Below are 15,429 nucleotides of genomic sequence, written 5' to 3'. Positions count from 1 at the left end.
AGCAATAACAAAAACACCCCTGTATTATTAACTGGCCTCTCAGCACAAATGCAAAACACAGCCCCATACCAGCCACTGTGAAGAAAATTAACTCTACTCCAGCCAAAACCAGCACAACTATCCTAGCAAATATTTCTTTGCTCTTTTTTATAATTGCATTTTTTTGCTATGTTCTTTTTCTGTGAACCACTGAATCAACTTATTTTTTGCATGGAATGCTTGTATTTTTGCTATAAAAACCCTCTTATAGAAATCAGAACAACAGCCAACAAAGACTCGTTTTAGTGAATTACTTACATCAGTGAATTTTTAACTTCCTTTTCAGGTCCAAGGTTTTCTTGGATTACAGTGGAATGTCAGAGAACAAACTTAGAGTTAGATTAACAAAGTACTTCAATTTCTCACTCTGTTTTAAACTGTTTTGTTAAATCTGAGCACTACTCTTCTCCAGCTTCTAATTCTCACTGCAGGCTTATGCCCCATGCAGAAAATATATAAGCTACTAAAAGATTTTTATAATAGTTATTTAATGTAGAATTCAAACTCACCTTGTAATCACTGCAACTTATTTCTCCTTTAAAATTGCAGAAAAAAATACGTTTTTTAGAATTTTTCCTTTTGCTTCTTTTGCTTGTTTGCTTTGCTGCACTGGATTGAAGAACACTATTGTAGGAATCTTAACTTAGACTAATATCTCATTCTTTATCTATTTACTTTGTACTAAAATGTGTGGATGTATTTTTGAGTTAAAACACCAATATTTATCTCTTTTTTTGTGTGTGAATGTTGAACTACAGGAAGATCTAGTTAATTTTCACTCATTGAAAGAGTCTCCTTATTTCCCAGGTCCTTCACCCACTTCCAGTGTGAATGTATAAGAGAAATTTTCAAACCTTTCTGGAATATGTCCTCTAGGCAAGCAACATACAAGGATTACACAGTCTCTTCTTTTTTTCCTCATATATTCAACTACATTGTATTAACTAGTCTAAAAAGACAAAATAAAACTTGTTCTGTTATGTAATCATTCTGTTGGTGTATTTGCCTTTTGAGGATCAAAAAGTTGTGACCCAAATTTTTGGCATGTGACAGATTTAACTGAGGTTGAAATGAGTATTTTGCAGTAATTTGCAGACTATTGATGTTCTTAAAATTGCAACTTCAGAAATTAAATCAGCACAATAGTTGCCTCTGGGAAAAACACATTGCTTTGTTTCATGCCAACAAAGAAGAAATAGAACTGCATACAGAGATACAGTGGCTAAGGTTCCCTCTAAGTAATGTGTCATTCTCAAAATATGTTAATGTCAAGTTAGAGCATGAAAATAATTTTTGAGGGAGAGCTAAATTAAAATGGATAAATTACATATTCTTAATTTAATCTATAAAATATGTAAATTATTTTGAAATATTTAATATTTACTTTAGGGACTGCACAGTTAACTATTTTTCTTCCTTCTATGATGTTTACAGAATAAGATGGATTTTGAATGAATGTGCTTTGTTCATTTATGGTACTATGAATGTGATTTCTGTAATTATGTCATTTATTACCAAGTACTGTTATCAACCATATATTTACTGCTGGTTTCACCAAGCATATTCTGCATATTCATATTTATATGCAGAAATGCATAAATGCAGGTAAAACCAGGCTAGAAACATTTCTTTTTCTTCTACTTATTTATAAATATATATATATAATACCTAAATTCATAACAACCTTAAAAACTTAAACAAAAACCTCATAATTCCAGCATGTTTTGTCTATATGTATCTAATATCCATATCTAATATGTATATATTATATGTATATCTAATATTTATCTATCTATCTAAAATATACATTACATACTGCAAGTTTAGTGAACATTTTGTCATGTATATTTACCATCTAGTTTATGGCAAAGTGTATCACTCTAAGTGAGGAAGACAAAAAAGCATCTTAATGTTGTTGTTTTATTGTTTAAATATTTAGTACATTAAAATTTAAAAAATCCAACAACATAAAAACCAGACAGGCACAGATGAGTAAAAAGCATAGTCATGCTGTATTTATAAGATCTGTGAGCAATTCAGCATGCAAATCTTAAACTTTAATTAATTTGCCATGCAAATTTGAACAGCATAGTTAAGCAGATTCTAGTATGCATAAAATGTTTCCTAGTTCTTGTGTCTTCCAAAATATTCGGTTTCAAATAAATTACTTGTAATGGAACAATCTGAATCTTTGAAAGAGAGGAAAATGGACTTTTTTTCCCTGAACATCTCAATAGATGTCAGAGACAACCTTTTATTATTTGAAAACCATAAACCTTTTTACTTAAGTATTTGTTTAAAAATGCAGTTAAATTTTTACCTTTCTAAATCTTTAGTGCAAGAAAAGTTGCAGCAAGGTATTTCTGACTTGACAAAAAAAGAATCTTGCTTTGTACATACTACTAAAATAGGAGTTAATACTTGCAATACTCTTGAATAAATTTATACTTATTTTTATATTCTAGTAACTAACAGGAGAGGCTGTAGATGAAAAATAAACTCACTTTCAAAGACTAATGTAGGAATACATAAACAGTTGTCAAACATGAATGTTATGGCTTTGGATTAATTAACTTCTTTTTTAACACTTATGCCTATTTCTAATTTTAAGGGTAGCTCAAAAATGAACTTTTTATTTATTTTTTTTTTAAATTGAAATCCAGGATTTCTGTATGACTTCTTTTGCTTCCTCCCTTTCCCCCTCTCCCTCCCCCCCCTCTTCTTAAGCTTTATGTGGTGGATATATCCATGGGAAGAGTGGAACTGTTCTTTCCCCAGGTTTTCCTGACTTTTACCCAAACTCTTTAAACTGCACTTGGACTATTGAAGTGTCTCATGGCAAGGGTAAGCATCTAATATGAATCACATATGCATATTAAATGTCTATATTTAAAAAATGCAGACACACATAGACAAAAAATGTCTTTTATAAGTTAAACCAGCACTTTTTGCCATTCCTTTGAAGAAGAAATCTAATTTCTCAAAACAAATATCTTCAAATATGGTATTTCCAGATTGTGTTTATTTTTCAAAAGCAACATTCTTATACGAGTTACTAGAGGAAATGGGATTTTGTCTCAGAAAAATGGAAAAGAATAGAAGTAAAATATGTGAAAATAATAGCTATTTGTTAAATAGCACTAGATTTTTTCCAGTCAAAGATGTTAGGACCTTGTTCATAGCTCTTCACCATTACTAAGCATAAAGAAACAGATTTGACTGGTGTATTCATACTTAAATCATTAGGGCCAAAAATTAGATATCCTTATGTTATATGTACAGTAGAGTCATATTTGAATGCGTAGCTAACCTTGTCAGCTTATCCATTAGGGAAATGTGTACAATAACCTAAGGAAAAAAAAAACAGAAACTACTAAAAATTTCTTATATACCATTAAATCAAAACATAATAAAAAATTTGCTAAGAAGTGTATTGGAAGTTTTTACTGTTTAAAATCTCCTTACAGACTGGATTTTGTGTTTATAACTCATATGACATTTTAAATGTGAAATATATATGAGAAGACTTTCTAAGAATGTTATTCCTCACAGTAATTTTATTGTTATCTATTATATTTTAAAATTTATTGTATTTGAAATCTATTCTACTTGAAAACCAAACTGTAAGTCAAAATGTAACTAACTGCTGAGATGGAAGATGGCAAATGGAAGAACAGTCATGACTTCAGTAAGAGACTGGTCCCAGAAAATATGAAACTGTATATATGTAAGACTGTACATAAAATTTGTATACGCTTTGTCCTTGTTTATGGGTACTTCCTTGAAGTTTAGAATAAAAGAAGAGAATCAATGCAAAAATAAAACATAAATACAAAATTTTAGCCAAGTATGTCTCCTAGTCTAATTTTGAGGTCATGGTAGAGATTACTAATAAAAGAGACATACAGAACCTTGAATAAAACCATAGTCTAATAAGACTAAGCAATACAGATTTGGATTTTCATACTGCTGTATACAAATTACACTGAATGCCCTCAATTCTGTTATGGGAACTATTGATTTAAAGTGAGCTAAACAAGCATCCACTCTGCACATATTGATTGGTTGAGCTCAAGTGCTTTCTGCAAGCTTTGTTTTCAGAATCAAGTTTTGAATCCATGCAAAACCTTTTCTAAAACTGTTTCCATGTAATGTAAGAATTGCTTTCTATGTCAAGTATGTATGAATTAAAAAACCCTTCCTACTAAATACTTTTCTTTCCCCCCTTTCTGATATTTTTAAAGGTGTACACCTGGTTTTTCACACCTTTCACCTTGAGAGCTCTCATGACTATTTGCTCATCACTGAAGATGGCAGCTTCACAGAACCAGTAGCCAGGTTAACTGGCTCAGTCTTACCCCCTGCAATTAAAGCTGGTCTCTTTGGAAATTTTACTGCACAGCTTCGATTTATATCTGATTTTTCAATTTCTTATGAAGGTTTCAACATAACATTTTCAGGTAATGAATTCCATTTTTCTAAGTGTTCTGAAACTGTTCCAGAGAATTTTTTTACCTATAGATAACAGAAACACAGTGAATCACCAGTAAAAAAAAAAAAGTTAATCAAAACTCTACAGTCTCTATCACAAAAAACTGGCTAAGGTTTATAAAAGCGACCAAGAGATTGAGCAGGATTTTGGTGAAGTCACTGTTTTAAGAAGTTTTTCCTGTTCTCAAAGGACCATCAAATATGTGAAAAGGAAGTTTGAAGGAAAATTAAGGGGAAAAAGTTACAGAGACAGAAGGTACTACTACAGAGATAGAAGGTCTTACTAAAAGAGGTATTGAAACTTTAAAAAAGCAGTGGTGTGCCAACTGCGATTCACAAAGTTACATTCAAAAAATTGAAGACTGATTTTGGAATAGCAAATGTTTACATAAAGATAAGATTAAATAAAATATTTATTAGATGTTGATGTATTTTCACAAATTACCTCTTTAAGATACTTGAAACATTTAAGTTACTGCCTCTTAATTACAGTCTTCTAAAACTAGATGACATCTAAAATACACTTCTTAATAATTTTCTTTGCCTATCTCTATTACTGGAAAGTAGAATATTTATGGATTTGGATATGAATGAATCAGGTGCTTGTTGAGATGCACATGCACATGGGTATTCTGTGGAAGAAGTACAAAAGGAACTCATATCCAACTCCTTGAAAACCAGTAAGTTTTGTTGACATCTGGCAATGTTTACAGATGAACATGCTATGTATGAATAATATATCTCATTTAACCTGTTTATTGAAAAAAGGAAAAAGCTCTATCTCTCTGATTAGAGCAATAGTGTTAGATTTACTCCTATCAAATGCTGAAATGCATTCAGTCTGGATACTTTGGACTTACCAAATCAGAAGTCAGCAGTTTTACAGGTTTGAAATGTAAATACAAGTGCTAAATTATATCTCTGATAGTTTGATGATCAAAAAACCAAAATGGTAGATCACTAGTCAACTTGTAGAAATACACACAAAATATTGTGGATGCAAGGGGGAAAACTGTACAGTAACAAAAGATGCAGATCGCAGAACTTTTCAAACACAGTCAAAGGTTTATGCCTTACCTACAACTGCTACATGCACAGATAGCCAGCATATGCTATCATTATATTAAATATATAGTTTAATAAATATTATCAGGTACATTAATTTTGTGAAACAAATTGGTGAGTCTGCTTTCTTATTTCCACACAATCAGAATGAAATTCTTTGTAGTAAGAAGTGTTTAGTGAGAAGACATTAATGTGTTTTGAATGTCTTTTAACAGAAGAATTCCCACGAGCCTAAAGGTGTGCCACAGGGTATCTCTATGTCTACCTTAGCCTCCGTAGTACTCAGAAGAGGTAATAGATCATGCGTTTTCAAAAGTTTTGCTAGCAGAAACTGGTGTGGTTTATAGATTCCCTCTAATATTCAGGACTTTCCTACAAAGCAGTTACTAAAGGGAGGAATTTCTTTATTTAGTTGTATTTAGTTATATTTGACTTAATATTCAGTAAGTCAGCTGTTAAAACACTCAGAGGTTAGTTTTTTCCCCTGGCTAAATGGAGTCTCTTCCTCCAAATAAGTGGATTTGACCCTACCCTCCATCAAAGTCCAAGGTAAATGTTTTAGAAAGAGACTTTTCCTGTGTGTTATCAGAAGTGATCTCTTGGGTCTTTTGGATCATATTCTGAAGAATATAAAATCAGACTTATTGGGTTACATGTTGATCTCTCTCAGCATCTTTTCTTGAACAATATTTGGTAGTGAATAACTAGGGAAAAAAGGGAAATTACAAAACAGGGAAACATAGAGTGATACTTCCCCAGCATACTCTGTGGGGATGAGGAAATGTGTGACTCAGATATTTTCTGAGTTTGATTTGGTCCCTATGTAATAGCCCTGACTTTTTCCCATTAATTTATTCTCACTCCTCCTGCATTATTCCTGATGTGTAGTTATAAAAGCACACTTTTTGAAAATATAGTCATATGTCTTTCATTCACCTAACCATATGTTTGATTTTTTATTACATTTTCTTCATTACATAATAGTGTTGGGTTTTATTAATTATAAGTCTCACTTCTAAAACTGTTTGGGATTTCAGATGAAATGAAACAAGACTTATATATAAAGACAGTAATTAAACAAAATTATAGTAAACTGCTCACAGTCCAAGCTGATTACAGCCCTTGAAATTAAGAAAATAGATGTAGTGTGGGTGGGATACAATAGATGCATAATTACTGTATATATGGCCATAATAGACTTACAGAAATAGTAGTGGGCTTTAGTAGAGAATGCAGCTCCAAAACACATTTTCCAAGTGTTCCAGACAAAAACAATGCAACTAATATGGTAAGTTTGGTTTTCTCATGTGGACAATTTGTCCAAATTATTTATACATTATGTTTATTGTCTGCAGAATATGATCTGGAGCCATGTGATGATCCTGGTGTTCCTGCCTTCAGCAGACGAGTTGGTTTTCATTTTGGTGTTGGAGATTCCTTGATATTTTCTTGTTTCCCTGGATATCGCCTGGAAGGTGCTAATAAACTTACCTGCCTGGGAGGTGGTCGGCGTGTATGGAGTGCACCTCTGCCAAGGTGTGTGGGTAGGTGGTCACATGCTTTCATTTCATTCATCAAATCGTTGATAGCACATGGCATGTGTCAGAATACTGGGCAGAGAAAAAAGAGCTTGGGTTGAAAGAACTGATCCCCGAGCTGTAAAAACTTTAAAGTCAGTGTAAAGTATAAGTAATGCATGTGTCTTTTACTTAGAGAACTTAGAGAAAATAAGGAGGAATGATTAGAATTGTGCTAGAAAATAAGATCAAAATGTCATGTAAGAGAAAATATAAAACTAATTATTAAGCTGTATGACACAGTTAAGTTATAAATTTCATACTTTGTCTTTCAGGGTAGAGAAACAATGCTTAGGTGAAAATACCCTGCTTTAGAGCCCCTCAGTTGGCTTTAAAGGTTTTTTTTTTTTTCATATTGAGTTCGTATTCTTGTAACTCTAAACTTTTGGAATTTTTACAGTTTATACATTGCATTACAGCATTCTAAACTGCATTTAAAAAAAATTAACCTGCTGTCCTTAAAAACTCGTAACTATAAGATCAAACTGAGTGAACAGTTCTTTTTTGGGAAAAGCTCTGGTACTGTATTTTGTAAAATTCGTACAGTTATTATATTTGATTTGTGAGATGGTTTTATCACCACCATGTCAATTGAATCTCATCAGCTCCTATGGACATAATGTTTCTGAAATGTCAAATAGTTCCATACACCTCTATATGGATTTCTTTAAAGGGTTCTTGTTTTAAATAAGATTTTATTTCATGAAGGGAGAAACTCAGCTTCAGCTTTTTTCTTTTGTTTGTTTTATTGGGAAAGATCTTTATATCTGAAAAAGTCACCTACATTGTATATACACGTAAGATACATGGAAAAAATAAATTATCTCAAATTTTGTGTTTAAAGACTGGAGTTATTCAACATGTGCTGAAAGGAAGTTACAACTGAGAGAGAAACCAAAATCATATGGAATTTGCCATTCATCTGGAAATTCTAGATTTAAGTTTTAGGCTATACTCAGGGCTATATTCAGGGCTATATCAGCCCTGGGATATTGGCCTGGTTTGGGTTATTTGGGTTTCTCTCCTTCTGGAGAGCTTGTCTGTGTTCCATTCAAACACATTTAATTTAATTTAAATGTCATAAAATTGTATTCATCTGCAGAAATACTGTTATCTTGCCCTGAAGAAAGGAGTAATTTTATATGATGGTCAAGTATGTTTTATTTTGTAAATGTTGTTATCTTTTCAAAAGCCTTTCTTACATTATCTACAGTAATAAGAGATTCATATCTAGTATCTTGAAGATGCTTATTTATTTATCCTCATTATGTGAATGACACATTGTAAAGTAGCAAAACTTACCAAAGTATCAATAGTGAGCTTAATAAAGTATCAAACATTGAATGTCATGAATTTTTAAGACTAATGTAAGCACTTATTGTGACAGACACAGAAATGCCTATATATTGTCCCATGTATAATTTAGTGACACATAACTAGTTGTGCATATATGTGATAAATCTGTAATTCATATAGAAATGTAATTTATTTTGGAATTTATTTGATTTTATTATGTTAACTTTTGCATACGTTTATTGACTGGCCCTGAGACTTCAGTCACTAAACCCATGTAAAAGACCTCTATTTCTAAATGATTAGTAAAATCTTTTATAAATTATGCATAGACAAGTGGCACTTCTCTAAAATAAGATAATCTAAATAACTCTTTTAACTCAACATATGAAGAAAATTTGGTCTTTTGTTGTGTAGCAAACTAAATATATCTATAATGCAACTAAAACAAATACGAGGAAAGAAACTTTGCTAAGCCACTGAAGAAACTGAGGGGAAAGGACACAGTGCCATTCAAGCTGCTTTAATAAGTGATTTTTTCTTTAACACTAAGAAGGTATTACAAAGGTCTCTTTTCCTGTCACCATGGCACCTAAGACATTAGGGGTGAAGATATCCTCTCACCCTGAAAAGGAGTTCACACAAAGACTACTTTTTTTCACAGAAGAGTGAAAAGAAACAACTTGTCCTGAAATCTGCTGGCTTTGGAGTGTACATTCAAAAGTTAAATCTACTCTGGACTCAGTGTCACAAACACATAAGTACATTACTGGGCTCAATAGCCTCTTGATTATTTCTTCTTCATTATCATTTCTACACTGACCAAACTCATACATAATGTATACACACCAACCTTTATGTATCAACAAGGATTTTTCAGTCCTTCTATGATACATGGTAATATATTCTTTCATGAGTAATGTTTTAATCAGATTCAGAATGCAAGCCCTTTAAATTTAATTGCATTTAATTCGTAAACTACGCATTCGCACAAGCACATTCTGATTTGTATCAGAGAAGTTGTATTCCGTTTTATCTGCTGATGAAAAGGCAACAAATTAACAGTGTTTCCAAAGGTATTGCCCTTCTCTGTCAAAGTAAATCATTTCAAGTCCTTCCTCTAGGGTTATCTCCAACATGCTTTGCAACTTTCCTGGTCAGAGAACTATTTGTACCTTTTCACCATTTCTTCTTCTTTGAAGAGTTACTTTCTGGGAAAGGGAAAAGCAGAGCTTGGGACATCTGGTTGTCCTAACATCATGATGCTGGGATTTTTGTTTTAAGACTTTGAGTCCCATATTAACAACATTATCATAATTTTCAGTGGTTGGGAAGGTAGATGACATTTCCCTGGACTTTAAAGGTCTTTATCTGATTTCCTGGAGGTTGGTTGGCTCTTGCAGTAAGACAGCATCCCCTCTTTTGCAGTAAGGACTCTCCTCATTACAACAAAAAGACACCACCAAGTCTACTTGCAAAATCAGATTCATGTTCATAAACAGGTGGTCTTGTAAATCTTATTTCCCTGTGTCAGCCCTTCACTCTCTTGTCTTTTCAATTAGAATAATTTTGTGTATCTCAGCTATGTACTTCAAGTTGTTATGCAGTATTATTCTACTTCATCCCAGAGTTTTGAAGACTCTACCTAGTTTCCCTTTGAGTAGCCACTCCATTGCTAAATGCATCCTCAATTCAGATCTCTCCCTTGACTAGAAAGTGATTTGTGTCTACAGCCATTTGCTTGCTACTATTTGGTGAAAAATGTTTAATATTAAAAGTGTAGAGAAGATCTAGGCTCTTAGAGCTGACTCCATTTTACACTTTTTGAAGAATGGATATGCTCATTACTCAAAGTGGTGTCAAATTTCCCCCATCTCAGAAGATTAAACTTTTTCTTCCTTTTCTTCCTTAAAGCTTTGCTTCTCCTATGGAAGCAAATCCCTTTACCTGTCTGGTGAATTCTCTTTATGCATTGACATGATGTGGCTTCTGAGGAAGATCCCTTCCCTCTACCTCTTTATACAAACTGTAGGAAGACTGGGACTGCCAATCTCAGAGAGAATTTCTTGTTCTTGAATTGTTTAAAAGAATGGTAGCAAGGTCATCCATAAAGAAATCTCATTTCCTGTAAGAGCTTCCTCAAAGCACTCAAGTAACAATGATGGTTTCCCTGACAAATGTGTCAGTAGTTGGTAACTGCAGATTACACTGAAGAGACACTTCAAGCTCTTTTCACACAAGAGTATTGTTTCTCAGCTTTATAGACACAGTAGTTGCATTTGGGAGAACTATCTCACAATTTTTACTGAGCTAGTGGCTGGCTCCAGCACATATGCTACAATAAGGCTTTTCTGCAGTTACCCACTGTATAAACAAATAGACAGTCTTCTGTGAAAAAAAAACTCTGCATGTCTACCTATATGCAGCTGTTCTTTGAGATATGTTGTGTGAATGTACATTCAGAGTGTTCCCTTTTACCCCTCTACTCAAAATTTACTGCAACTGAGAGGAATGTGACATTAATGAGAACTCCACTACTTTGCTATTTGTGTGATGGAGAGAATTAATCGAGGTATGAGCTCATGTCTACAGATAGTGTCAAGGGAAAAAAATATCTTCCCAGCAATCCTGACACAGGGCTACGTGGAAAATAAACATGCATATTGTCTTTGTAGAGGAAATGTCACTAATCCATGTCTTTAGATTTGAGACTACTGATTTAAGCATCTGGCTTTTACTGTTCTGAAACAGCTAGTCACCTATAAGGTTGCTTTATAAAATATTACCATCTGGTATATTACTGTAATTGGTATGTTTCTCTATATTTGTAGGTTTAATTTTCCAGACCTACTTCTGAATAATTTAATTATAATTTCAATTACTTATGTGGAGGGTAAAAACCCATCTACTGGAGTACAGAAAAGCTTCTCCTCGTTATCTTTTGTCTAGTTGGGATTTGTAAACAGAAAACAGATTTGGTCCCCTTCATTTGTTTATATCTTATCCATTGTTATTATTCATTGTTTTGTTTTTATTGGTGCAATTATTATTCCAGTATTTTCCAGAGGAAAAAAGAAAAAAACCCCCAACATATGTGTTTCATGGTTGTGATGGTTACTGACACTAACTCCACATGCATGATTTATTCCCATTGCATAGCTTGCTTTTACATAGTTGCAAATGTATATATAACTTTATACTTATTTCATTTCTGTGAAGGCAAAATTGTCAAAGAGTGTGGATGCACATTCTTCTCACTTTTTTCTTCCAGCAATGTTTTTTTTTCTCTACCTATAATTAAAGAGTTCTATTACAGTTTCATTTACATTTCACAGTTGACTACTTTTTCCTGAGGACAAAACCCAGCTTTTAGTGAGTTAGTTCCCCTAGAGTACAGATCCAAGCGTAAAGCTGCTAGGCAGTCACGCACTTCTGAATATCCACAAAGCTGTGTGAATCTCAGGAGCTTGGTGAATGGTGGAGTTCAGAAATTAGGTGGAACAACTTTGTCTTTTAAGTACCTGATTCTGAGGCTACTGTTCTCCTACAGGAGAACACAATCATGTTTCGACTGCTTATTGCCATCACTAATCTTTTAAATAGAATCCACACACCATTTCTGGGAAATCTGTTACTGAGGCAGATTTCCTAAAACTTATCCAGCAAACTATGCTTTTAATTGTATTTTCTTACTGTCTAGTTTAAGTCAAACTAGTCAGGAGCTTTCTAACATTCTGTATTGGAGTTACATTACTGTTAGAAAAGGAACTGGAGGACTCATAGGATAAGCAAAGCACTCCTAAATAAAAAAAAAAAAAAAAATTAAACAAACAAACAAACAAAACAGTGAACCAGAAGACCATGAAAGCAAAAGGAAAAAAATTATAGTCTATTAGGGGTCATAGGAAATGACAAAAAGCTTCCATTTGCAAGGGTAGGAGAGATTTCTCTTGTCTTCAGGAAGGATATAGGGGAATTGTTTCAACTTGCACTCAATTGTTTTGAATCTGAGGGAGAGAGAAAGAAAGCAAGAAAGCAAGGAGGAAAGCAAGGAGAAAAAGGAAGGAGGAAAGCAAAAGAGCAAGAAAGTAAGAAAAGCAAGAAAGCAAGAAAGCAAGCAAGCAAGCAAGCAAGCAAGAAAGGAATTAAAAAAATTAAAGAAAGAAGGATCATTCTTGCACCTATTTTCTTCTGACAAGATCTATAAAATTAAGAGCTTGTTGTCATATTAAAACCCATCCAAATTGCTTGTTATGTAGCTTAAAATAGCACCCAGTAAACAAAATTTGTTCTGTAAATATCAGCTGTCTACATGGTTCCAATTTAGATTCTTTACTTCCCAAATCTGCCAAGCTATGGAAGTCTACTGAGCTATAGCATCCTTAAACTCAATGTCTTTTTAAAGAAAAAGATCTATATGGTAATCTGTGTCTTCTCAGATTTGGTGAGGAGTAGGATATATGCAAAAGAAGAAATAGGACACAAAACAAGATACCTGGTGAATAAGCGCATGTCCAGAGAGAGGTGGCCAACAAGTAGGAGCTGAGGGAGTGAAGGGAGTTTAAATTGCAGTGATAAATGCATGCATTTGATATGCACTTAAATAATCTCTTAAGTACTTTTTGAAATGTGACCTTATAATTTGCAGTTGTTTAAAAAGGTAAGGAATGAGTCTTGTAGATTTGGTATTCCTTTATGGTGCATTGTGAAATACTTACGAAATTCTAAAAGAGAGTAAAAATTTCAGCCGTTCCTTGTCAAAGATATCCTGTTCACTGATTGTTGAACACAATGGGTAAAAACCCAAGTGGAGACCCCTTTACAGTGAATTGAGAAGTACAGGGCTCAGATGTAGGTACCTTCTGTTTTCAAAATACCCTAATTTCACCAGGAGGGAACACTTAACCCAGAGAGGGTTAATGTCTTGCTCCTATTAAACTTCTCTAAGGGTCAGCTTGACTTTCTTCCAGAGAAAACCTTCCAACAGGTTTAGGTTACACTAGAAAAACTTTCAACAGGTCTGATGTGCCCAAGAGGGGAAAAATTATCATTATGATTTCATAATGAGGACACAGTCACCATTTGACTCACTCTTGGTAGTAATACCCTTCAGTAACCCACTGAAGGTCAGTGTTCTTTCTCCCCACTACCTTCCCTGAGGGTCAACTTGACTTTCTCCCAGAGAAAACCTTTTAACAGATCTGGGTCACACCAGAAAACCCTACAACAGCTTTGGACCACAATGATCACTTCATCATATCCAAGGGATGCAGTCCAATGTTACAATTATGTAATGCTCTGGTCTGCTCTGCAGGTTTAGGGGAAGGTAGTTTGATTTTCTCTGGGCAGTGCATGGGAGAAACAGGAATTCTGGGGGTGTTCAATAATGTACTGGTCATTAACCCAAAGAGGGGTTAATGTCTTTCTTCTCATTAACCCTCTCTGAGGGTCAGCTTCACTTTCTCACAGAGGAAATCTTACACAGCAGGTCAAATCTCAGTTACAACAGAAAACCTTTCAACAAATCTGATGTGCCCAGGTCCTACCAAGAGGAGAAAAATTATCATTAACTTTTAGCAGTGGGGAACAGTTGAAATCAGACATATATCCCAGGTTGCCATGATCTCCTGCTGGAGATTTTGGCGTAGACCAAAAATCAGTTCTCCTTTATCCAATACTCTGGCTGTTATGCCTGTAGAAAAACCTCCTCGTTGGTTCTCAGAGAGTTATCTTGTCACTGGCACAAATTTAATGTTATGACCTGCCCCTGAAGGTGGGGTAGCTGAGGTTCTTGTTAGTAGATCCACTGGGGCAGATCAGAGTGAAATGACACTGAATGACATGTTTATAAATATGTATGTGTGGCAGGTTTATTTTAGAACAATTTGGCTGCAATGGAAAGGAGATATGTGGCCATTTTGGTTATAATCTATGGAAATTTAAAAACATTATTTAAGAAAATATATATGGAAAAAAAAGAAGGGATAAGAGTGGGTGTTGGAAAGTTATCACTACTCGTGGATCTGGTGTCAAGACTTGATTGTTGCAATTTAGATGTCTGTTGTTTGAAGTGATGGTTGCAGACTTGATCTGTCAGGTCCAGGGGAAGCCCCCATAACATAAATTCAATGGGTTAATATATGTTCAGGTTCAGGTGGGAATGTCCAAGTACGTCTCCTGATCAGGGGAATTTTACACTTTCTTCTGCAACACTGTGAATTGTGAGCAGTCCTCTGGTGGAAGTTCCCAGAAATGAGTCTGGGGGGCACTTCAGGGGTCTTTGATGGTTTCTGATATTTATGACAATGCATAAGCATAGTTGAGCCAGTTCCACCTTAAAAGAAGGGATGAATACCCCAGGTGAATGTCCCAATACCTCTCACTGGGGTGAAGTTTACACCTGAGCCAATTGTGTAAGGGAGGACATTGGTAGGATAAAAAGTGTTATCCCACCTACCATGATCTGCTTCTTACTGGCCTTTTCCCTCATCTTTCTCAAAACCCAGCTTGTTACTAAACAAAGGTCAGTTTGTCCTGGTCATCCACTGGTGGTGGTGGGTGTTCACCCTCTCTACACCTGGGCTGTTTTGCAGATCAGAAGTTTCACCACCACAGCCCCCAAACTCTCCTCCTCCTCATTGCTTGGGGGGTGCAAACCTGGCCTCAGCAAAGGTTTGCTGCTTTTTCAAATGGCTGATTGTTTGAGTCGTTAACCCTTAACATTTCAGTCTGTCACAAAAGAGAAGAGACGTCTGAATTAGTTCTTCAGCTCTCTCGTGTGATTGTCCTAACAACTGTGTTATCAGCTTCTGTCTACTTGTCTGGATTTTCCCTGCTCACTCTCTCTTTAAGAAACTGTGTATAATTTTATGTATGATACATAATGAAAATATTATTTGTGAACTATACAGTGTACACTGCATATTCAGTTTAAACTGTATATTCAGTTCAAACTAGCCTTTCA

At 34.4% G+C, this 15,429-nt stretch overlaps 1 protein-coding gene across 1 annotated transcript in view; it reads left to right on the top strand.

Annotated features, from left to right (window-relative positions):
• Window positions 1–15,429, top strand: part of LOC114064379 (CUB and sushi domain-containing protein 1) — a gene marked incomplete at both ends in the record, with an annotated part of 349,288 nt that overhangs the window by 161,976 nt on the left and 171,883 nt on the right. The window contains 3 exons of the mRNA XM_027897375.1: window positions 2,767–2,883; window positions 4,284–4,499; window positions 6,951–7,139. Coding sequence (XP_027753176.1) covers window positions 2,767–2,883; window positions 4,284–4,499; window positions 6,951–7,139 — 522 coding nt within the window. The remainder of the gene's footprint in view (window positions 1–2,766; window positions 2,884–4,283; window positions 4,500–6,950; window positions 7,140–15,429) is intronic.

The sequence above is a fragment of the Empidonax traillii genome, unplaced genomic scaffold, assembly GCF_003031625.1.
Source record: "Empidonax traillii isolate 1590-97213 ecotype Southwest subspecies unplaced genomic scaffold, ASM303162v1 scaffold539:size425684, whole genome shotgun sequence".
NCBI classification, from domain to species: Eukaryota; Metazoa; Chordata; class Aves; order Passeriformes; family Tyrannidae; genus Empidonax; species Empidonax traillii.
Note: the sequence above shows the minus strand (reverse complement) of the source record. Positions and strands in the feature narration are given on the sequence as shown.